The sequence below is a fragment of the Anthonomus grandis genome, chromosome 6 (assembly GCF_022605725.1).
Source record: "Anthonomus grandis grandis chromosome 6, icAntGran1.3, whole genome shotgun sequence".
Taxonomy (NCBI): domain Eukaryota; kingdom Metazoa; phylum Arthropoda; class Insecta; order Coleoptera; family Curculionidae; genus Anthonomus; species Anthonomus grandis.
The window spans coordinates 32,982,872-33,006,026 of record NC_065551.1 but is presented as its reverse complement, the minus strand read 5'-3'; the positions used below and the strand labels follow the sequence as shown (position 1 = coordinate 33,006,026).

Genomic DNA, 23,155 nt, shown 5'->3' with positions numbered 1-23,155 from the left:
GATTATTTATCCTTTGACTTACACTATATTAAATTGTTTTTATAGTTTTGTTATAGCACAAATAAAAATGTCAGTCTAGAAAGCCATAAGTTTTGAGAAATCTTGTGCACAAGCATCCTAAAAACCAATAAATTAAAAAAAAAAAACAAAAGAGACTTAAAAATAAGTAAAACTGCTGCCAAAAACAAAAGTTCAAGGAAATAAATTAAACAATAATAGAACAAAAACATAAAATATGAAAATGATGTTAGAGCATAGGTCAAAAGATACCGTTAAAAAATTTATCAAGACTATTAATATACTTTACTTATTAAAAGTGATTTTAGTTTGCTTTCGAACTTTTTAGTTCCAGTTCAGAGAGCTATTGGAATCTTTGATGTGTCGCAGATGTCGCACTAACTAGTCCGTGCGCCTATGTCATATTTATTGTCGCATAATATACATGTTTAAATGGCAATGTCAATTTTTAGAAAGAAAATAATATCAAAAAATTGACCGCGGACTAAAATCCAAATATCTTACAAAATATTTTAAACACTTCCAGCACTCACAGACTTGTCACCTCTTTTTAGCCAGTCTATTAAAGATAAAACACCTGCGCTCTGTCGATTCCTACTTTAGGCTGTGCAAGTGATAGCGTATCTCTCTCTATCCCACTGATTTTGAGAATTACGGGGCCGTACCCAAATAAATGTTTGGGTTGTTTTTGTATTACTTTCGACGTGTTTTTAAAGAGATGAGTTGATAAGAGAGAACTATTTTAATGGCTCTATCGCCTTTAAAATAGTTGTTGGATAAGTCTATCACCTTTAATAGTCGGGAGGGGGGTCATGTGAGGTTATTATTTGATGTGTTTTACCGGTTATGCTTTTTACACGTTTATGAAAGTAAAGAATTTAGAATTTGGCCTGTAAATTTTTTGCAGTTTTTACTGTGAGGAAGTGTGTTTTTTTTTATTTGTGTTTGTGGATTTGTTTTGGTATTATTTCTAAAGACCTTAAAATGTTTCGACCCTGGGAAAATAGGCAGGAAAATTTGGCAAATGAAGAGCAAAGTGTTTGTGCGGGCTTATGGAGACCGTAGGTGTACAAGAAAGACAATAACATTTGTGATGAAAACAATGAGTGATCTGGACAGTGATTTAGACTTACATAGTTCTGACAGTTCAATTTCTAGTGTTGAGGAAGCAAAAAGAAGCAAGGGAAGTAGAAGCTACAGAGAAAAATCGAGCAGTTTTAAAACGTAATTTGTTTCGGGCCTGTTCAATTTGACGTAAAAGGAAAAAGAATGACTCGACTTACCCTAGTAATAAATGAAGTAAAGGATGTTGATATAAGGAACACCCCAATCAGCTTTCATTAAATCGACAAAGACGTGATGCACTTCGGTATTATCTCGCATGAGATTTAGGTACCGATTCAATAATTGCCGTAGTACAACTGCTCTCCGGTATCGCACACCTGTTCCGTATTTTGGCGGATGACCTCGGTCAAATAGCTTACTCCTCTCGCCCCGAGGGGTCCATAAGGTAAAGTAGGATAAAAGAGCAAGGCTTTATGGAAGGAACATGGGAGTAAGAGAGTAAGAAAATGTAAGATAGGTCGAGTTTAAATATTAACAATTTACCAAGAAACGCGTGTGTTATACCGGGTGAACCTTTATATGCAAAATCAATGTAAATAAACCAAAATAAACAATGTATCACCGAAGTAATTATTAAATATCTTAAACTTTAAAGAAAACTTATGTTAACTAAAAATAAGTAAAATTAGCAAAAAGTAATAAAAGAAGAGAGAACGAAACATAATTGTTTAAGTACAGACGCCAAACAAATTTATCTAAATATCTATAACAATCTAAGGAATGATCCTCAGTTCACAATGAATGAGATTCTGACCATAGAGACACCTTATTGGCAAGGGACAAACATTTCTCAGTCTCAACCTTGCGGAGATACCTGATAAAACTTGGATTTAAGCTTAAGATGGTTAAACAAACGAGCTGCTGTAATGGTTGACAATTCATTACAGCAGCTCTTTTGTTAACGATGCATGTCGTTAACAAAACCTTTGATATTCGCGGCATATCAAAGATTCTAATAAATCTCCGAACTGAACTATATCTAATGTTTGTCTAATAATAGAGGAATACGATTGGAATTTTTTTTTTCTATAGTATATGAGTGAGTTTCTGGTAAGGGACATACATGTCGTGCAATGTACCATTTGAGAATTATTTGTTGTTTATATTTTGTGAATGTGTTACGTAACTTTCTGTAAGATTTTTACAATTTTCTTAGAACATTGAAAGGCTAGAAGTAGCATGCCGTTGAACTATGGACAGGTTTGTTTGCTTGCAACATCTCTGATGCAATGATGCCAAATGCTTATACAGAAATGGCAAAAATCACTTTATAATATCATAAAAATTTTCAGTTGTTTCCGAAGGCTCAAAACAATACTACTGCTCCCCTTTAATAAAATATCAAGCATTTTTTAAAAATAAATTTGTCAAAATACTCTATATCGAAGTCAATATTAACTTTAAATAAATGAAAATAAAGTACAAAGAAACGAGAAAACGGTAATGGCATCGCAACGCCGCTCAATCCCATTGTTTATGCCACCCATACAAGCACTCTCTACCAGTGACGTCGTCAACAAATATTTACCTGATAAATTTTTATTAATTATTATAGAGTTTGAGTATAAGTAATATTACCATTTATGAGCTATTTATGTGTTTTTTTAACGGACTTCGTTAGAGGAAGGTCCTAATAAAAGGCAGCATTTTTGTCAAAGCATTTTTATGGAAATTAAATATTTTAATAATATAATATTATAGATTTCTTAATAAAGCATGTTTTAAGACACAAATTATTAACATTTTGCAAAATTTTATTGTTATTATTATATTGGACAAAACTCATGTTTACATCACTTACTTTATATCACATAATATATACTTCTATGGTGCTGACTTTTTCAAAGGGACAGTATTGATTCAGCGGAAAGAGTTAAAACTATAAGGAGGTTTAAATTGTGAAGGAGTTGCAGGTTTTTTATAGGTTATAAGATTTTTATTATGAGTATTTAGCCTGTATAATGGTTTTGAGACATTTAACAGTGACCTATATAATACCTAATACCAAATATTATATCATATTAATTTATACTAAAAAACAAAGCTTACCTAAGAATAAAGACTATGTACAATAGATTAGATTAAATAGTTTATTAGTAAAAATATACAAACAAGTACTTTTACAAGTCAAATAAAATATGTAGTATGTTGGGCTTTTTCGAAAATCATGTTATTATTTCTTAAGTATTTTAATAATAACTTGAGACATCTAATTCAATTTCTTTGGGGCAAATTTGTTTATTGCAATCTTCGAATTTTAATTTTTTGCTCTTTATTTTTTTTCCATAATTTGGTAACAAGTGATTTAGCTTTTGAAACGGTGGAATCATCAGTGCTTAGGTCCTCAGGATATCATTTTGATTTTACCCTAGAATAATATACATAAAAATATAGTATTACCAATTAATTGCATTTAATTAAACAAATATAACACAATAAAATACTATATCACTTTTAAATAAGATATATAGAATAGGATGATACATGTCATAAAACTAGTAGTCTATTTTGAGTGTATTTTTACCTTTTCCTTGGCAGAGTCAGGCAATATGTAGCAGTTAAACAAAAACGGCTTGGATGAGAAATAGTAATTGTTGACCTAGACTCCACGGTTACTGTAGAACTATTAATCTCAGATGCAGTTATTGTTGATGATGAATGATCAGATCTATAATTATACAAAATTTGGTGTATCTAGAATATTAATCTATTTTAATTATCCATACTTGTCTATATCAGCTTCACTGTTTGTACTATATACCATTTTGGAAGCTAAAGAAGTTTTTGCACTCTTCAGGAAAGCTACCCCTGCAGCTGTGAAGGGTAAATCACTTGGTAAATTAACTGAATTATCAGCTGCTGTGTTTTTAACCAGTGCATCAGAAATCCTAGTAAAAAAAAAGTTTTACATACATACCTAATTTAATAAGTATTAGGTATAAATGAGTAACACTAATCCTTTTTGTGACGATTTTTTTATACTAGAAAAATATATTTAAAAAAAAATTACCTTTGAGGTAGAGCTGATTTTTTTAATCTGTTTAAGTCTGGCTACTGATAATATTATCTTCCTTATATAAGAAATCACTTCTAAGGATGTGATCTGAACAAACATGTTCTGTTTAATTGTGTTGATTTCCATTAATGAAATCCATTGTTCCCTTTGGGCATATATTAGGCAATCTATAATAAGTATTTGATATTTAATCAAAAAGCAAAAAAAATTACAGTAATGAATTAATATGTGGTGCCAATTTCTATATATATTATTGTAAGTTGCAATATGGTAAAACAAAAAAAAATATCGACCAAATTTTAGGGAAAGACAAAATTAACTTTATACATAGATATCAATATCTAAATAATTTTCAAAATTCTTTAACGGCAATAAAAAATTAGTAATTTCATCTATCTACCTAATGTCTATATTAAAAAAACATAACTATACATAGATAGGTACATGGTTATTAGGTATGCCTTCTTTCTGCCAAAACAACAACAAAAAAACATAAAATCCTGTAATAAAACCAGGGACAAAATTCTAGTTTTATATTTTTATAGCCTATTGATAGATGAATATGTTCAAAAAAATATTTAGATTTAAAAATATAAATATTTTGGTATTTTACGCACACTTTCACATTCAAGTTTTTATTAGGTTTATCTATAAGATCCCCTATTCTACGTTTATGATGATGGTTACCCCATGATGTGATGTTATGAAAGTATCGGTACTTACTTGTGAAAAGATCGGCTTGAATCACCTTTTTATCATGATGCGGCACAAGCGACACAAGCGACACAAGTTTTTCCCATCCTAGCAATTTAAAAAAACACTAAAATGTGGCCTTTTTCCTTTTGAAACCGAAAATTAAAGAAAATACACGAATCCCGAAAATAAACAAAAAGCCGTTTGACAGATGACACTACGCGTATGGCTCAGACACTTAAGCTCCGGTGTTGTCGCTTTAAATTTTTCAGAAGCAGTTTTAGGGATAACAATGTTAGTAATTTTGTTTTTTTTTTTGCTTAAGGATATTATATTTATTCTTAAAATAGGTTAATTGTAGTATTTATTCTTTTTATTTTAAATTTTCCTATAAAATACAACACAAATAAGTTAAATTAACGTTATAATGGTTGTTAAAATATAGCTAAAAATTTCTTCCGTTGGAAATTTGCGTCGACTTGACAACAGAGAATCGGCAAATATGTTTGTAAACAAAACACCCCTCTTGCCCCTGTGCACATGTTGGACTCAAACAGTTGTTGTTTACTAATTCTAGCCTTTCAATGTTCTAAGACAATTTTAGTATGTATTTTTTTAAATCATATGTCGGAAAAAATTTTCGTAAATGTTTTTGAACTGTTTGTAATACATTTTAGAGTTTGATGATGGCAAGAACGCTTGCCGAAATGCATCATCACTCCTGAAATAAAAATTAGCATTTTATTAGTGGAGAAAAGACTGCCCCCTACTAACTTTTCTATCTATCATACACCTACTCCACTTCAGAAGACTTTTTCCTTATTAGGAAAATGAATTGCATTAAAACGCATTTTCTTAAAATTCCACTTTACTTACCCTGATATTGCATTATGGGCGGCTCTAAAACTCTGGCGTTCATCCTCTCGAACTTGTCGTTCACGGAAAACCCGAACTCTTTCACGTGCGGACTAAGATTGTAGTTGGCATCTTTAAATCGCTTCATCGTGTTCATTTTGTGGGTTTTCGTGTCGGTCGCGGCCACCTTGATCATGTTCGAGGTCTGTATTTCGTCCATTTTACGTCTGAGCGATTGATCTTTCTCGATAATGCATAACTCGGGCGGTATTTTCACTTTACCCTGCAGGCTGCCCACCCAGATTAACGGTATTCTCGGGTATTTGATCGTGTAGTTTTTTTCGGTTCTGAAATTTGCAAAAAAAAAATTAAAAAAAATTCAATTGTATAGGATTTAATAATTGATTTAATGTAGTGGTATTAGTTCTACGAGCAACACACCATAGTTAAATAAACGTTCATTTTTGGTTGAACTTCAACTATCAAACTATCGGATTCAACTATCAGGTAAAATTTCCGCGTGATATACGTTGAGGAATTTAATATTATATTTGTTATTCACGTTTAACATGAAGGTTCATTACATTTTAATAATATAAAATTATTATGTCATAAAAGTTAAACGTTTAGGTATGATATGTTGTATGATATATCATACCTTGAGCTTCTAAATAAGTACATTTACCATCAATGTATTATATTAAAATAAAGGTTTTACACTAGTGCAATTAAAAAACCTATATTTTAATCGCAAATAATTGTTGATATGGAATTTATAATAAAGGTATCTATTTAAGTTTAAATTGTGGTATATTTTACTGGGTGTCCAGGAACTCTATCAACAAACTTTACATTTATCGTAAATATTTGTTTAACAAAAAAAGGACACCACTGCAATTTTCTAAAACAAATTTTATTTTTTAAGATTGGATATGTAAATCCCTTGTCAATTTTTTTAATTTCCAAAATTTTCTCCCAGATTTGTAAACAGAATCCTATATTATATTATATAACGTATATTCACACCTATAATTTTATTAAAAAGGATTTTTCTCTCAGGCAATTATCTTCTTGAAAAAAAATAGTTATTCATTAACTTTACCCTTGCCCACCCACCCACCCCACACAATTTACCAGTACGAAATTGTTTTTAAAAATAATTTTTTTCCAAAATACTATGCATGAACAAAAGCTGGTTTTGTCGTTAATATCCAAACTAATAACACAGTTTGTTTACTTAAATTTGATATAATTATATATATGTATATTAATAAATATTTAATACAAAAACAGTGCTATTAGATTGGACATTATGCATGAAAAACAGTGATTTTTTAAAGAAATTTCTTACTGGGCAAATGTTTGGGGTGGGTGGGGGGGTAAGGGTTGTTTTAATAAAAAACCATGTTTCTGCAGAAAATATATATTCAATATTTAATTTAATAACACTGTTTATTTAAATTTGATAAATAAATATTTAGTATAAAAACAGCGTTATTAGATTGGATAATACGGACGAAAAAAGTGATTTTTCAGAAGAATTTTATCAAATATTTCAAGTTTAAAAACTAGATATGTAAATTCCGTGTCAATTTTTAAAATGCCGAAGCTTTCTCACTTTTGTAAACAGAATAGCGTATGATATACGTATATTCTACAGTGTAATAAATATACTTTAACAATATACTGCAGCACTATAAAGGTTACTCCTTTATAGACGGACTAACATATCAATTTACATTACATAAAATGTGGCGAAGCCTGTATACTGACTTTACTGTAACAAGAGTGTTTCTGCCATTAGAAGTCAAGACATTTCAATTACCGGGGAAGTTTTAAGGGTCATATCTTAGGATGTGCATAATGTCCGAGTTTTCCAATGATACCAATCGATCCAGGAAGTTTTCAAGTGATTTTCAATTGTAAAGTTTAAACGCGAGTTACTGAAGCATTTAATTAATAGGCACAATGACATCGTGCCTCGGTAAGGGTTTGTTTAACCTCAAAACCTGATCTTATAGTGTCATCTGTCACAAAAATTTCACTGTCATATTTAGTCTCAATATCTTAACGATAAACAAGTCCGCTAGTATGTATGATTTTGTGTCAATCAAAATTTAAAAAAAATCTAAAATGTACTTTTAAATTACATCATCTCATACTAAGGAGAACTTAGTTTAACAGTTATTAATACACTATATAGATGCACCTAGGGAAATAAACCCCTGTATATGGGTAAGGCACCATTTAAGTATTGTCTTAGATATTAACACAATTAACAAATTTTTAAAGATTACTTCAAATTTTCCATAGATAGTTGAAGTATACGTTTTACAGCTGAAGCAAAACTGATGGTACCTATAGAATTGTAAATTTTTGAAAATAACTAGTTAACTGACCTTAAGTTCAAGTGTGTTCATTTATTGAAATAAAAAAAAATGTTTATTAATTTTAGATCTAGTTTCATGGAAATTGATACGATGCTAACTTACTTTGTAATTTTCATAAATAAATACAATAAATCGGACTCTTATTGAATTTGTTAATTAATTTCCGAAGCGCAACAGTTGAATACAATTTAATCATTAAAAATTTGGCCTTAGTGCTAATGTCAGTCGATTGACGTTTCACCCACTGTATACCTGTCAATATTCGTTTGACAATTAGCGTTAATACTTGAATGTGTAGAAGGATCTTGTGCAGAATTCGCTGCCTTTGTATTCAATAATAACTTCAACCAATTATAACTGTCTTACTAATTCCAATAAGACTCCAATATTCAGGAACATTTTTGCCTAGACGAACGAACTGACTAATATTACTACAGAATTCTTGGGAAAAAATCCAATTAGATCTTGCTGTTAGGGGCCTTTTGGTAGCCTCTGCTTAATTTAGGGTTTAAATTTGCGTTAAGTTGCTTTAGTGTCTGTTAAGCAATGGCAAATTGGGGCAATAGAATAAGATCCTTCATTGACTACAACCTTTTTTTCAAGTTAATTGAAAGTTACTTCTAGGCACTTAATGCCTAAGATTTGCCCTTCAATTTTCTGGAATAAGTGTCTTCGCTATCGGAAACACCTGAAGGTAGTCTTTGAGTTAAACAAAAGGAAGTTTATTTGCCTAAAAGAGGATTCATGAGCCTGGAAAAAGTCTATAATTAATTTAAGAGCCTGGAATAGTGTCTCAACAGTTAACGAAGGTAAGTTGGAAGTACATTCATGAAAATCGTATAAACTTTGATTTAATATATGATCTAATACACTTAATGAAGTCCACATACTGAAGTTAGAAATCCCTTAAAAATGTGAAATATTTAAACAAAAGATTTAGTATTCATGTGAACTCACAACCATGATCAATCAGAAGAAAGATGCATCACCTTTGTTTCACTTTTAAAATTTTGAATGGTTCTATGAATTGAAGCGCTCGGGGGAACAAGGTAAATAAGCCACATTTTTTACAAAAAATGAGATCTGTTTATAGAATGCTTTCTTAAGAAGGTCACAACCCACAATGAAAATATCTCTAACATACGCTAAGAGATGGCGCCACCGAACGTGTAGTTTCTTGTTGCCAAATTAAAATATCAGGCATTTTTTTAGTCAACAAAGTCATATGCCACCTCAAAAGCAACATGGCCGCACAGAAGCAGGTGTCTGTTAAACGTAATCTGTGTAAAAACGAAGTTTCTAGTGCTAGTTCGGAAAGTGATTTCTATTCAGATGATAGTGTAAGGGACCGAAATTAAAAATCCCGATGATAGCAGCTCCGATTCTTTCAAGCGGATGTATTAAGAGGCGTCCTAGAAAAACCCGATAAAGCTACTCTGTCACGATGGCGAAAACAAAATATTCAAGGAAGAAAAAAGGAAAAACCAAGCGTAACCTGGGACACTGCTATGAGAGCAGTAGAGGAAAGAAAGTTGACGATAGTATGATTGGTCCTCCCTGTAAATGTCAGAAGTGCAGAGAAAAGATGGTTGGAAAGGAAAACCAAATTTTAAACGATTTTTGGAATTTGGGTGCTTATAAAGGACAAAACACTTATATAGAAAAAAAAACAAAAAGGCAAGAATCCTCCAGAAAAATTAATTATCAATATTTTATAAAATTAAATGGCTTAGATCTACAACTCTGTAAGGAAGAGTTTTTATCAGTGCATGGATTACAAATCTCCTCTAAAAGGGTACGACTTATTTGCAAACAGATTGCAGAGGGAAGAAGTGTTCCCAAAAATGACGAACGTGGAAAGCACCAGAACAGACCCAATAGGATTCCATATGAGCAAGTACAATCTGCTCATGACCACATCAAGGCTTTTCCAAAGTATGTTAGCCACTACAGCAGGAAAAAGAATCCCAACAGAGTATATTTGGATTACGACATTTCCATCTCATCTCTGTACAAAGATTTTTACATTGACTGATAAAAACATTCAAGATCAAGATAAAAACATTACACCAGTAAAAGAAGATGTGTATCGAAGGATATTCTGTAATGAATACAATATAGGCTTTAAACTGCCAAAAAGCGATACTTGTCACACATGTGACTCTCTAAATATTTCGATTAAGACCAAAGAAACTAATAAAAACGATGAAGTTAAAAAATTAAAAACTCAACTAGTGGAAAGTGAAATCGGCCAAAATTAGTAAAGACAAAATTGTGATTGCTTTTGACTTACAACAAACACTTCCTACACCAAACCTAACTGTTGGTCCTGCCTTTTATCTGCGAAAGGCTTGGTCCTACAATCTTGGTGTCCATGACTGCGTAAATGGAAAAGCAGCCATGTTCATGTGACCGGAAACAACGGCAAAGCGAGGTAGTGAAGAAATCGCTAGTATTCTGCTAAAATATTTTTCTTCCAAAGACATAACTGGCCAAAAATATCTTGTGATTTTTACAGATAATTGCGGGGGCCAGAATAAAAATTGGCAAATCATATCACTCTGGTCGCAGCTCGTGAGAGAAAATAAATTTAGAAGCATCGAGCATATATTTCTTATTTCCGACCACACTTATCTACCATGTGATCGTGACTTTGCGCTCATAGAGAAGCATAAAAGATTGTTGGGCCACATTTATTCTCCAGAAGACTGGTTTAAAGCTGTGCAAAAAAGCCAACGGGTAAATCCATTCGAAGTAGTCGTTATGGAACAAAGTATTTTTTTTTGTTCTTTTGGAAGCATCTCTATAGCAAAGAAAAACGTTACTGATGATAAAGAGCCTTTACATTTTAATAGGATACTATGTTTCCGCTTCGAGTCTCAAAATCCAAATGTAATGTTGGTGAAACATGAACTAAACGGTAATTTTAAACCAGTAAATATCGGAAAACGGGGAAATAGGCTTTGCCAACAGGCCTACGGAATTTTAAAAAACTTGGAAAAAAATATGACAAGCCTGTAGAGCTACAAGTAAGAAAGTAGAAGAAACTCATGCAATATATCCTTCCCGTGAACCAAACCTTCTACCTGAATATTTTGAAAACAGTAATTCTGCTAATGTGGATGCAGGAACAGAAGAAAATGATGTGGAATGTGTTGATGGTGAACCCAATAATCTAGTTCTTGACGAAGAGTTTAAAAAAAAAAATTTTTTTTTAAATTTTTTAAACCAGAATCCAAGTTTTTGTTCACGTTTTTTTGTGTACTACTTGCATATCTTATTCAGATGTTATTTGTGGCTACTTAAAATATTTTATTGCTATTAAGATGAGGTTCTATGTATTTTTATTGCAAAAATATAGCATATGTTTTTGATAACATAAAGGCCACAGGCCACATGTTTTTTTCCATTTTTGAAATATATTCTTTTTTAAAAACAAATTACCAATTATTTTCTTTGAAATTAATAAATAATCTTCCATAAAGATCACATAGATCCGTTTTCTTGAAAACATATCTCTGATTTCAGGATTTAACCAAAAGTTTCATTTTAACTTTTCTCAATAAAGGCCAAATGTGGCTTATGTTCCCCCGAGCACTTCAATTGTCTGCAATATTAATCTTGAAATTCCCTCTCAGACACTCAGAAAATCTGTGATACTTAAAATCGAATATCACCATACAAATTATGGCTCTAATGGTTTTGAATAGAAATACACTTAACACTTGATCTTTCTGAAGCTCACTCACTGCTCAAGTTTTTAAGAAGAAATGTAGTCTGTTAGAATAGATTGTAATTTATATTAGGTTCTGTTTGTGTATAGTTTAAATTATTATTTTAGATATAATTACTTTTATATACTTGAACGTGCATTAAGATTAATGACTTTTTACATCACTGGAGGTATCCAGTATATTATTTAATAAAAACACGGACGTTTAGGTAAACATACCTAAAATACTCGAAAATCGTTCTTCCGTCTTCCAGTTTCTCTTCCATCGGCGTTCGAGCGAGACCGTTGACCCTATAAGTAACTTTGGCTTGTCTCGGTACCTCGTAGGTAACTTTAAGGCTCTTAATGTAACTGGTCAAGTCCTCCCGTTGATACGGCGTGAGGTTTTCGAGATTACTAAGGGTGTATTGGACGTCGCGTCTCCTCTCCTTCGATCTTAGTATTTCGAGGAAGGCCTCCAGGACGGGCATGTTCTTCGGGAAGGCCTTGTGGGCGAGATGCACGTTTAGCATCGGTCTACCTCCCATCACCACCGACTGGTAAAATCCGTAATACATTTCCATACCTGCGATATATCGTAACTATTCAAATTTATTTCAAAAATTACGTAACAGAAAACTGTTTATATAAAGATACCATTAAAAAAAAAAAACAGTTAATGTCTAACAATTCTTTTAATTCTATCTTAACTATACGAGGTAGAGCAAAAAGTTCTACAGCAAAGTTGTAGGGTTGACAAAAACCTACGAACTAAAAATATTTTTATGTATACTGGGTGTGTCACAAAAAAGTTACTATAAAATATGATTTTTTTTTAAATGGTACGGCCTGTATATTATGGTACTAAAATGTGAGGCAAAAAGAGTACTTTACTTTGGTATAACGTTTTTAAAATGTCCGTGCGGCGTTGCAACGTAATTAATTTTTTTATGTTATTTTTTGTCTTTTAGAGGGTTCGTTTAAAAAATCATAATTAACTTAAAATTTATTCTGCGCCTATGAAATTTGTACCACAGTTAGTCTAGGGTACCTCCTCTAGGCTGACCATGATAATTTGTAATTTTTTAATACAGGGTGTTTTTAAAGAACTTTCAAACTTGCTGCTGAAATTAAATACGCAATATCTGAAATTTTTCAAATGGAACACCCTGTATATTTTTATCTAATTAAATTTGTCCCTCAAATTCCTTAATTTTTTATTTAATATGTCCTATATAGCTAAACCAAGTACTTTTTGAGATATTTTAACTTTTCTGTAAAATACTATGCATAAAACGGGTATTCTCTAAGTTTTGATCAAGATTGCTTAGAAACATTTGTTTAAACGTCAAATAATAATTGTCAGATTATGAGTTTTATGACAGCAGTAGACAAGATCATGTTATAACATTGATAACAATTCTTCCGGAAAGTTGATTGAATTTCTTCGAAAATTGAAGAAAGTTTAATTGAAAATATTAATGAAGCTTAAAAGTTGTTAAATTATTCAAATTTCCAAAGACATTTTCAGTACGAATTTTTATAGAATAACTTAACTTCTATCAACGATAACTCAAAAACCTTTCAAGAAATTTCCACAAAATTTAAACTGAAACTTAAAGCAATTCTTACAGAATCATTTCATATATAAAGAATTCTTGTAGCCCAAAAACTTTTTCAGTTACAGTCAGAGTTATGAAGGATGAACCCGATTGGGACCAAAACAAACCGTACAAGACACTTCGGAATGTTTCTCGGAAACCTTTTGTTGAGGTATTTTCATAAATTTTACAGGAGAGTGTAGATGGATTCCTGAGGATGGGTTTCATGCAAGAAACCCGTCCTTTTGGGAGCCAAATTGACCAAACTAGAGCAGTTTTCGTGCGGACATTTTCCATAACATCTACCTATCATAATTCAAAAACCCTGCTAGGGATTTTGATACAATTTTCACAGGTACTTTTTGAAGAACAAGTAGTCATCGGTAAATAGATTTTTTTTACAAAATTTAGACTTTTTGTGTTCTCATCATAGGTTTTACTTACCACCGCCAAGCTCTATAATAGTATCAGTAGGTTTCTTGAAAAACGAACGACCAACTTGAGAGTACGTGGAAATCGGGGCGTTCCTTAAAACGATGTCTATGCATTGTATGGCGTCTTGGGCCAATAATGGAACGCGATTTGACGGATCTGAAAAAATCAATCAATCATTAATTTATTTATCAATAATAGTAAATGCCTGAGATTAAATACACCTTACAATCTTTGTAGTGTAATAATAAAGTGTGTGCTACCTAAGGTTTCTCTTAATAATATCTAGACATAGTCTATAAATAAAATATATAAAAAATTCATATGTAAAATGTGTATTTCTAGCCCTTGCCTCTTTATTTTGGGACTTTGAACTTAATTTTCTGGTACAGAAAAGAATTCAAATGCTCTTTATTAATTTAAAAATATGCAATTACAGAGTTAAATTGCACTTAAACTTCAAAGAACTTGTAAGTGCTATTTGCCCGGAATATAGGAAATATGGAAATAGTGCACATCGGATAAATCAGGACAAATATGAAGAATTTTCTACCTAAATATAAATCATAAGTTTTCTGTACTATTGGACAATATCAAATTTGACATTCGACATCTCGTCTTTAATATGCTGACCCATTTTTCTCTATTTTTAATGTAAGCCTAAAAAAACTGCATATTTTCTTCAAAAACGAGCCTATATTAAAATCAAATACTGAATTTAAATTATTTAAACGGTACTAGGCTTGCAGCGGTTTAAAGTGCTAAAAATTTAGGGGTTTTTACTTGACAATCAACTGTTAATTAATAAAAATATTTCAACATTTAAAGTCATAAAATAAAATCTCTGTGACTTTCTCGTCCGGTCTAAATGTTTTTGCCTTTATTTCTATTAACCAACGAGCTAGACTGGTTTTGTGCAAATAATTTGCTATTAAATGCTGACATTCTCCTATTGGTAGTGTTTATGTCTTGGTAATAAACATTGATTCTGCATTCAATATTTATACATTATTAGAGATTCATGCAAATTGTTTCAATCACACAACTGATTCGTTATCTGAAATTTGCCGTATTATAAGTTAAAAGCATTAAAAATAGTTTAAATATTATTTTCTATAATAAATTGCTTAAGGAGACTAGACTGTTAAAGAACTAAATCTTTAAAAGTAGGTACCATTAATTGCTAAATCATTTTACTTCACTGAAGTGTCTCTGAGGTATAGTTTTCAATAAACATGTCCACATATTTATTGTGTCACTTGTTTTGAGTATTGTTTGTCTTCTATTTATTAATTTCTTGTTTTGACTTGCTACAAATACGTTGTAAACCTAAACCTATTAGTCAAAATTGTAAACTATATTAAAAACTAGACAAAACAGTTATAGTAGGGTCAATTGTTCAGTTATTGACCAGTTAAGGAAAACTTTGAGAAATAGATATTTAATGTATTTTCGCTTTACCATTTTATACAAGTTTAGTAATTTTTCTCAGCATTTTGCACTATTAGGATTCATGCTAAGTAAAAAAAAAATCGGTCTTGCTTTGTAAAGTGAAAAGAAAAAAATAATAGATTGAAAAGACGCACAATTTCTAGTAATTGACCATTCTTTTATTGAATAATTATTGAACAAATTCATATAAGCCAAACGGCACTTGCAATAAACATAAGACACAAAGGTGATTATAAATAATTAAGTTTTGTTTTAAACAGAAATAGGTTTAGAAAACTTATATTTAATTCTATCCCCGATACCAATTAGTTCTGGAGTTTCCAAAACACATACTATTTGAGACTTATCAGGAGCAGTCACATCATTTTCAATAACAGAAAAAATAGTCTTACAATCCCCGGTTGGTGGTCTTAAGGCTTGAACCTCTATTTCTTCTTCACTAAAAAAGTTCTGTATTATACAAACATATATATATGTTTTCTTAGAAATTCTCCTTTTCTTCTTAGGTCATTGAAGTCTTCTGGCAAATCCTCATTACTTGAACTCCATTCTTCATTTTCACTTTCGGAATCTGAGCTTTACCTTTTTTTGGTTTTGGTGGTGCTTTTACTGCTTTTTCTAATTTTTCTTATAAGTGCTTTTATTTGTGTCTTTGCTTCTTTCTTTTTTCCTTTTCTTCATGAAATGAAATCCATTTTTTTGATGTCGCAGCATATGGCAACCTTTCTCTATATTTTGTTTTAGCCATGAACTCATTTTTTTCAGGAGTTTCCTCGGGCCATAAAATATAATCTAAAAATGCCGAACTAATATTTCCTGAATCGACATCAATAGTACCGCTTAAATCTGAACCTAAAACAGGACTTTGAGGTTTTACCAGAGACAACTTGTTAGGTGTTGAAGAACTAGGCTGAAAAGGAGAGAAATAACAGGATGACTCCTTATATCCATCAGAATTGATTTTATTGAGAGTTCTATTTTAAGAATGTGACGTACTTGGTGTTGCACTAGTTGAATGTGCTGAAGAATCTCTTTGATGTCGATGTAAATTTGGTTGTTTCATTGTTGGAGTTTTTTGTTGAATTTCAACTATTTTAGCAATCGGGGAAGATGGCAATGGTAAGGTATTTTGGTTACCGTTTTTGTTTTCTTTGATTTCGGCATTTTTATAACGCAATCTCAGTTTTTTCCAAACATAAAATAACTCCTTAGCAGATTCTTCACCTCTCCACTTTCCTGTGGCAGCTAAAGCTTCCCTAAATCCATTATTTTCTGACTTCGTGATTCATCGCATTTTGCAAAATCAATTGCATCAGCATTAAATGGGAACAGCCCAAATTTTCTAAACCCATTTTTGATTGTTTCTGCGGAGACGTCAGCCACTGCAACATTCAGCAAAGCCGGAAAGACTGCCTTTGTAACTGCGGAAGAGAGCTGATCCTATTGTTATTAGCAAACAAATGGAGCGCAAAAGGAGACATGCTCTGGCTATTCAGGTTAGACTATATCATAATTTTTTTTTGTCTGTGTTAAGTGCTCACTTTGTGATGCATGTAGTATGTATTCACATTTATTTATTTAACGCTTATGAAATTTATTAATCAATCTTTAAATTTTTAAGGCTTTAAGAAGAAAATATCAGGAACAAAAAATGGCAAAAATCAGGGCTCTGACTATAAGCAAACTGTCTGAAAAAACAACCAACAAAACTTTAGTTAAGACTAACACTATTCAAAAAACAGAAACAGTAACCAAAAAAACACAAAACACCCTCCGAAAGACAAAAGTTATCGCCACAAAGCATGTAAAAGTAACCACAAGAACCTTAAAAACCAGTGTGAAACCTAAGATGTGTCTAGGAGTTTCCGGGGGAAATTCATGCAAAAGGAGCTCCCATTCAGGGCCATAAGATCTTTGGCAGAGGGAAAAGTGATTAAAAAACGACCCAAAATCAAAGAAAGGACAAGCAGAAATAGCAACAACAGTGTAGAAAGTACAAAACCAGCTGAAACTTCTTTAAAAAAGGCCACTAAACCTTTACATATATATAACTAAGAATATTCCAAGCAAATCAGCTTCTAAACTAAATATTTCAGCCTCCTTAAAAAGAAAACATATAAAAAGAAGAATCTTGATACCTTCTACAATAGTAGTTACAATTGTGAAACTAAAACTCAGATCTACCACATCCAAAAAGACAGTAATATCAAGAAGAAAAGCCCAGCAAAGGCTCAGGAGCAAAAACAACAGAATGGAGGTTTTAGATACCAAAGAGGCAACTGGAAGACAGTCAAATGATCAGAGCAAGAAGGAAACTACAAAAAAATCACCTCCACAAAAAAGGAATCCCAAAAAACCCACTGAACAGGCTAAAAAGCCTTTAAACCCCTCTGATGGTTCCAGGAGGTTAACCAGGAGAGATTCGGAATTAACTGAAAAAAATAATGCAACAAGTGATTCTAATAAAAAAGAAATAATCAAAAACGTTGACATGAAACGACAAGTGAAGATAGCTGAAAATGATGCTAAAAAGGTGATTAACAAGAAGCTGAAGCTGAAAAAGGAGTTTAATTAAAAAGTAATACAAAAGAAGTGAACAAAAAGTTAGATTTACAAAAGACTAGGGATACTACTCTGGAGAAGAGATTGTCAGGCCAAAAAATTACAAGGGACATTAAAACGGTTGAGATGAGCATAAAGAAAATTGTTACAAGAAAGTCAGATGCTGATAAAGATAAAGTTTCATCAAAGGAACAGAAAAGTGATAACCAAAAAACAATTAATCCTAAAGTTAAATGTAGTAATGAGTCAAGCATTAAAGAAGAACCACCTTCAAGTGCTGATAGTAAGAAACCACCTAAAAAAAGTACTAAAGTTAAAGAAGAACCTACTAAGAATCTTGATAATTCCAAAAAGAATACAAAAATCACTAAAGTTACACAAAAGAAAGAAGAATTACCTACTGTTGAGGCCAAAGGGGACAAAGTAGAGGCCTCAACTGGTGCAGACTTAAAAGTTGAAAGCATAAAGAAGAAGGTGCAAAAGCAACCCTTAAATGAACCAATACAGAAAGAAGAACCTCAAAATACTGAGGGTTTCACAAGGAGAGTAACAAGAGAAACATCTGGAAAATCAGCCTCAAAAGAACCTCCAAAAAAAGGAAACGTTTTAAAAAGGACTTTTCATGCTGTTATAGTTTTTTCGTTTCCAGCTAATAACAGTATTTTTCCAATTATTTTTTAAATAAGGAGACATCTGCCGGCTGCAAAATGTGAGTTGCATTAGGGTATAAAGCAAATAACAAAATACCATTATCCTTACAGAATTTGGAAAGGTTATAAGTAAAGTGCGATTTGTGACCATCAACTAGATAGTGTACTGGTAATTTAACCCCCATTTCTTTTAGTTTTGGTAACAAATTGTTACATACATAATTGTGAAACGTCTTGGAAGTCATCCAACCTTTTTTTGACCGTCCAATTATCCAGTCTGGTGGTGTGTTGCGACAAACTTCGGCCGGTATCCTTTCATAAGGAAGAACCAACATTGGGGGATAAAGGTTACCATCTGCTGATATAGTAAAAAGGACTGTTTTTTGTTCCTTCTCGGTTTTATTTGATAGAAACTTTTCATTCCTCTAGGTCCAAGCACTAGTCCGGACTTGGGATTTGACTCGAAACCGGATTCGTCAAAATTAAGGACTCTTCTTGGATCTTCAAATATATCCACTGTTTCTAGGCACTCTTTTATTTCATTGTGCCACTTTCTAATGCTTTGCTCGGTGACAGCTGCCCTAGCATTAATAGACTCAGTTGAGGGTGACGTTTAAGAAAACGCTGGAACCATTTATCGCCTGGAACACCATCCTTAAATGGAGTTTCGCGCCCATCCGCGCGGACGGACAATATCGGCAACTGTTTGACAAAGAGCATTCTTATTTAACAGAATTCCTATTGCTTATAACCCATTTAACAATAAGTGTTTCTTCATCAGTGGTTAAACATGGTTGTGGACCCATTTTTCTTGTGCCAGAAATGTTGTTATTCTTAAATTTATTCATAATTGTGGAATATGGCACATTCTATTTTCTTCCCGCCTCGCGTACACCACATATTTTTAGTTGTACATCAGATATAGCTTTAGTTAGGTCTTCCTCGCTATATTTCAAAAAGAACGTTTTTGACTTGGCAGCCATGTTCTGAAAAAAAAAATATGTTGGCGTTTTCTATCAAGTGATATGAATAGTTGACCACTATAGAAAAGTGGTTAAATACTGGAAATCATCAACAAAAAGACATGTTTTTAATAGCAATGTATTTCTATAAAAATCTTTAATTTTTTTAAATAGAGAAGCAATGAATTTCCTTATTTTACGTAAAATTCCCGTTTTTGACTACTTGGTAAACAACTGGTAAAACAAGTATTTTTAAAAAGCAGTAGTTGACCAGTCTTTTTTCTATATTTAATAATAATAAAAAATAAAACTATACACATAGAGCTAATCACTAATCTTTACTAAGCATGTTAATACTAAAACTGTTTTTACACCTAGCGTGATGGCGAAGATATGAAGAGATTTTAAGGTCAGTGTCTACTTACCTTGCTTCTTATTTAAGTCAGAAAATCCACACGCGCGAAACACCCTTACTTTATAAAATTATAAACACACTAGAAACTGGTCACTGCTAGAAAATTGCGGCTGGCAATAAGAGTAGTATGATTGGCCGTCCTATTAGACCAATCAAAATGGATAAAAAGAACGGCGTTTTCTTATTTTAGGCGGTAAATTATAAAAATGGTCAAGCACTGGCTTCTGGTCAATAACTGGCAATTAACCCTACTAGAAAATTATTCTGCCGAATAAAACTTACCGGCAATTCTAGGTACCAAACTTAAAGTTCTCGCAAATTTAATGGTGATATTAAAGGACTTCATCTTGCCCATGTCGTCGATCACCTCAATATTATCGTCGAAGAAAACCTGATTCAAGTCCTGATGCAGAGGCTTGGAAGCGTACAGGTTTTTCTGACCGTCGAAAGAGGGAAAACGACCTCTGAAGTGTTTGTTTAAAAACGAATGCATCACGGCGAACTGTACCTTATCCTTGATCTTTCTTGTTCTGCCTTCTTTTGCTGGCGACGTAGTTGATCTGTTTTACGATTTTTTAAATTATTAAAAAAAAAATTACTGTAGTACTTACTGGGCTTTTTGTTTTTGTTTCTCCGACAAATTTTCCAATATTTCTACGTCATAGTGAGTAGCTTCTTTTAGCTGACCCAGACTTAGAGCGAAATGATTGCTCTCTACCGGTATTATTTTTTTGCACCGGGTTCCGGGGGGTTTAAACACGTCCGGTATGTTCATAGTTTCCTTTTCGGATATTTCCATTCCTGATACTTTAGCGGGCAAATCGCCTAAAAATTACGTAAGTCTTATTAGATTTTCGGGGGATATTGTCATTTTAATTTAGAGAGAAATCAAGTTGGGAAATGTGTGTAGTAAGTGTACTCAAATTTAAGCAAGCTCAAACTAAATATATCTAAATGTTGTCAAATTAATTTTTTCGAAGGAAATAAAAAGTTCGACACTTTTGCAAGGGGTAACTGCGAAATGTGTCTCCAGAATAAGGGACATAGATGTCGTTTTTGATGAAAACGTATCTTTAGTTGAGCATATTAAGACAATTATAGTAAAATCATTAAATATGATAAGAATTTTGCAATCAGAAATTTTTATTCCTTGCTTAGTAAGGTCTAGGATAGAGTATGCTTCAGTGTTTTGTTCTCTGTATCAAGCATACATACATATCACATTAACAGGAAGCATTGAGCATAAATTCTTGCTCGATTTTGTTCATATAATCTTAACTTGGCCATAGTGGATCACAATTGTAGAGAAATGGAAAGTCAACTCAATTTCCCACCTTTGGAATATGGTGGGTTTTGTGCTGGATTAAAATTTCTCTACTTATACGTTGATATTACAACAAAAAATAGAAGGATTTATTTCATTTTTTATACATTTCCACAAAAACAAGTATGGATATTATTCTTTTTTAGGAAGGTATACAAAAATTGTAAATCAGCAACTTCACCAAAAATCAGAAATTTTTGGTATTAACCAAACTCATTTCAATTTAGGGTGTAACAAACATAACATATTAATTGTGATGTAATATAAGTCTGATGTATTGGGATTATAAAATGAAAATATTTACTTTAAGTTTCTGATTGGCTTTCCGTACATTGTTTCGACCTGGAAAATTAATCTATTGCATTTGTAAATAAAATAAAAATGTAGGTTTTGAAACAGGTTATAAAAAAGTGATCCTTGTCATCTAAGTGCCTGAGTTGAGCATATTAATATGTTTACAGTAAAATCATCAAATAGGCATAGTTAGGAGCTTCAAGAACTTTCCTGCATATACAATTAAAAATATTTACTTCTTCCTTAGTTAGGTCTAGGATAGAGTATGCTTCAGCGATTTGTTTTCTGAATTCAAATGCATTGAGCATAGATTCTTGCGAAATTGTATATGTAAACTTAACTTGATCTTAGTGGATCACATTTGAAGAGATAGAAAAGTCAACTTCATTTTCCACCTTTAAAAGATCGTTTCAATTAAAATTTGTCTACAACTTAATTAATAGTAAAATAGTGCCAAGATCTACTTAAACTTTTGTATATTGAAAATGCGTCAAGAAATGAATAGAAGGTAGAATTTTATTTCATTTCTTGTACATTTCACTATAACCAACTATGGATATTATTCGCCTTTAGATAGATATGCAAGGATTGTAAATCAGTATTATTTAGGAAGTCTGATGTTAATAAATATTGGGATTATAAAATGAAATTATTTATTTTAAGTTTTTGAATGTGATATTATCGTAAGAGTTTCTAATTATTATTTTTCAATCCGATTACTTTGATAATTGTAATCTGTTAATGGAGTTCTCCTGTAAATAAATAGATGTAAAAAATAATGTAATATTATTACATGGAAAAGATGTACAGCAAATCGAACAGGATCTGAGAATGAACATAGTTGAACCAAAAATGGAGTGGTAATAATTATAAAATGTGGAAATAAGAAGGCACTTGGTGCTAGTTATAGTGTTGAAGTACCAAGGAGCTTGAAAACACAGATTTAAAGCTATTGGGATATATGAACATAATTTTACAGAAAATGACAAAATTCTAAGGAAAATTCGAATAATTTGCATAAAACCTCAGAGATAGATTTTCTGGGAGTCAAGAAGAAATCAGATTTTTCTAGGATATCTTATGCTTTTTCCCACGCACCTTTAAAATCGAAAAACACTATTATAAAACAAGCAACAATTCCTTATAGTGCCTTGTAAAACCCCAATAAAACTATTATTATATACAAATCACGGCATCAATAACGCCAAAATAGTCGAATTTCTTAAGGTTCATGAAGAAAGAGCAAAATTGTCATTTAAATTGTACTAAAATTTAAAAAAATAGATTTTATTGTCTTAAATGAATTAAATAAGTTATTTGCTACTCCCGTGACCCCATTATTATATTTCACGCCAAAGTATTGATTCATTCTAAATAGAAAATTACTTAAATTCTACATAGATAAGATGATAACTGCAAAGCGTTGACTTTCAGAATTCCTGAGATTGAATATTGATTTAAAAATTTATATACCATCATTACATGGTGTTTTTTTTGAAGCCTTAGATTTAATTAACCATGGCTTGCATCAGATCTCAGAGTGGATTAATAAGAATTCACTTTCTATAACCCCAAAGTAAAAAACCCCAGGTAATTTTAAAATAAAATGAAAATCCTGCAGTCTCCCTCCACTTATTTATTAAACATTTAGTTA

At 31.8% G+C, this 23,155-nt stretch overlaps 1 protein-coding gene and 1 long non-coding RNA gene across 9 annotated transcripts in view; both read right to left on the bottom strand.

The window, feature by feature from the left end:
* The window catches only part of LOC126737497 (protein argonaute-2-like), a 63,272-nt gene that overhangs the window by 24,222 nt on the left and 15,895 nt on the right, over positions 1-23,155 (bottom strand). For all 7 annotated transcript variants that reach the window (XM_050442411.1, XM_050442414.1, XM_050442412.1 and 4 more), the window contains 5 exons: positions 20,495-20,708; positions 20,166-20,443; positions 13,855-14,001; positions 12,050-12,395; positions 5,729-6,054 (listed from right to left, as the gene is read on the bottom strand). In XM_050442411.1, the coding sequence (XP_050298368.1) occupies positions 5,729-6,054; positions 12,050-12,395; positions 13,855-14,001; positions 20,166-20,443; positions 20,495-20,708 (1,311 nt within the window). The remainder of the gene's footprint in view (positions 1-5,728; positions 6,055-12,049; positions 12,396-13,854; positions 14,002-20,165; positions 20,444-20,494; positions 20,709-23,155) is intronic.
* LOC126737513 (uncharacterized) lies at positions 3,215-5,716 on the bottom strand. Of its 2 annotated transcripts, XR_007661040.1 has the most exons (4): positions 4,154-5,716; positions 3,870-4,031; positions 3,668-3,811; positions 3,215-3,511 (listed from the first exon to the last, which is right to left on the bottom strand). It is a non-coding gene; the product is annotated as an uncharacterized LOC126737513 (long non-coding RNA). The 2 variants fall into 2 exon arrangements; XR_007661039.1 differs by having other exon boundaries at positions 3,870-5,716.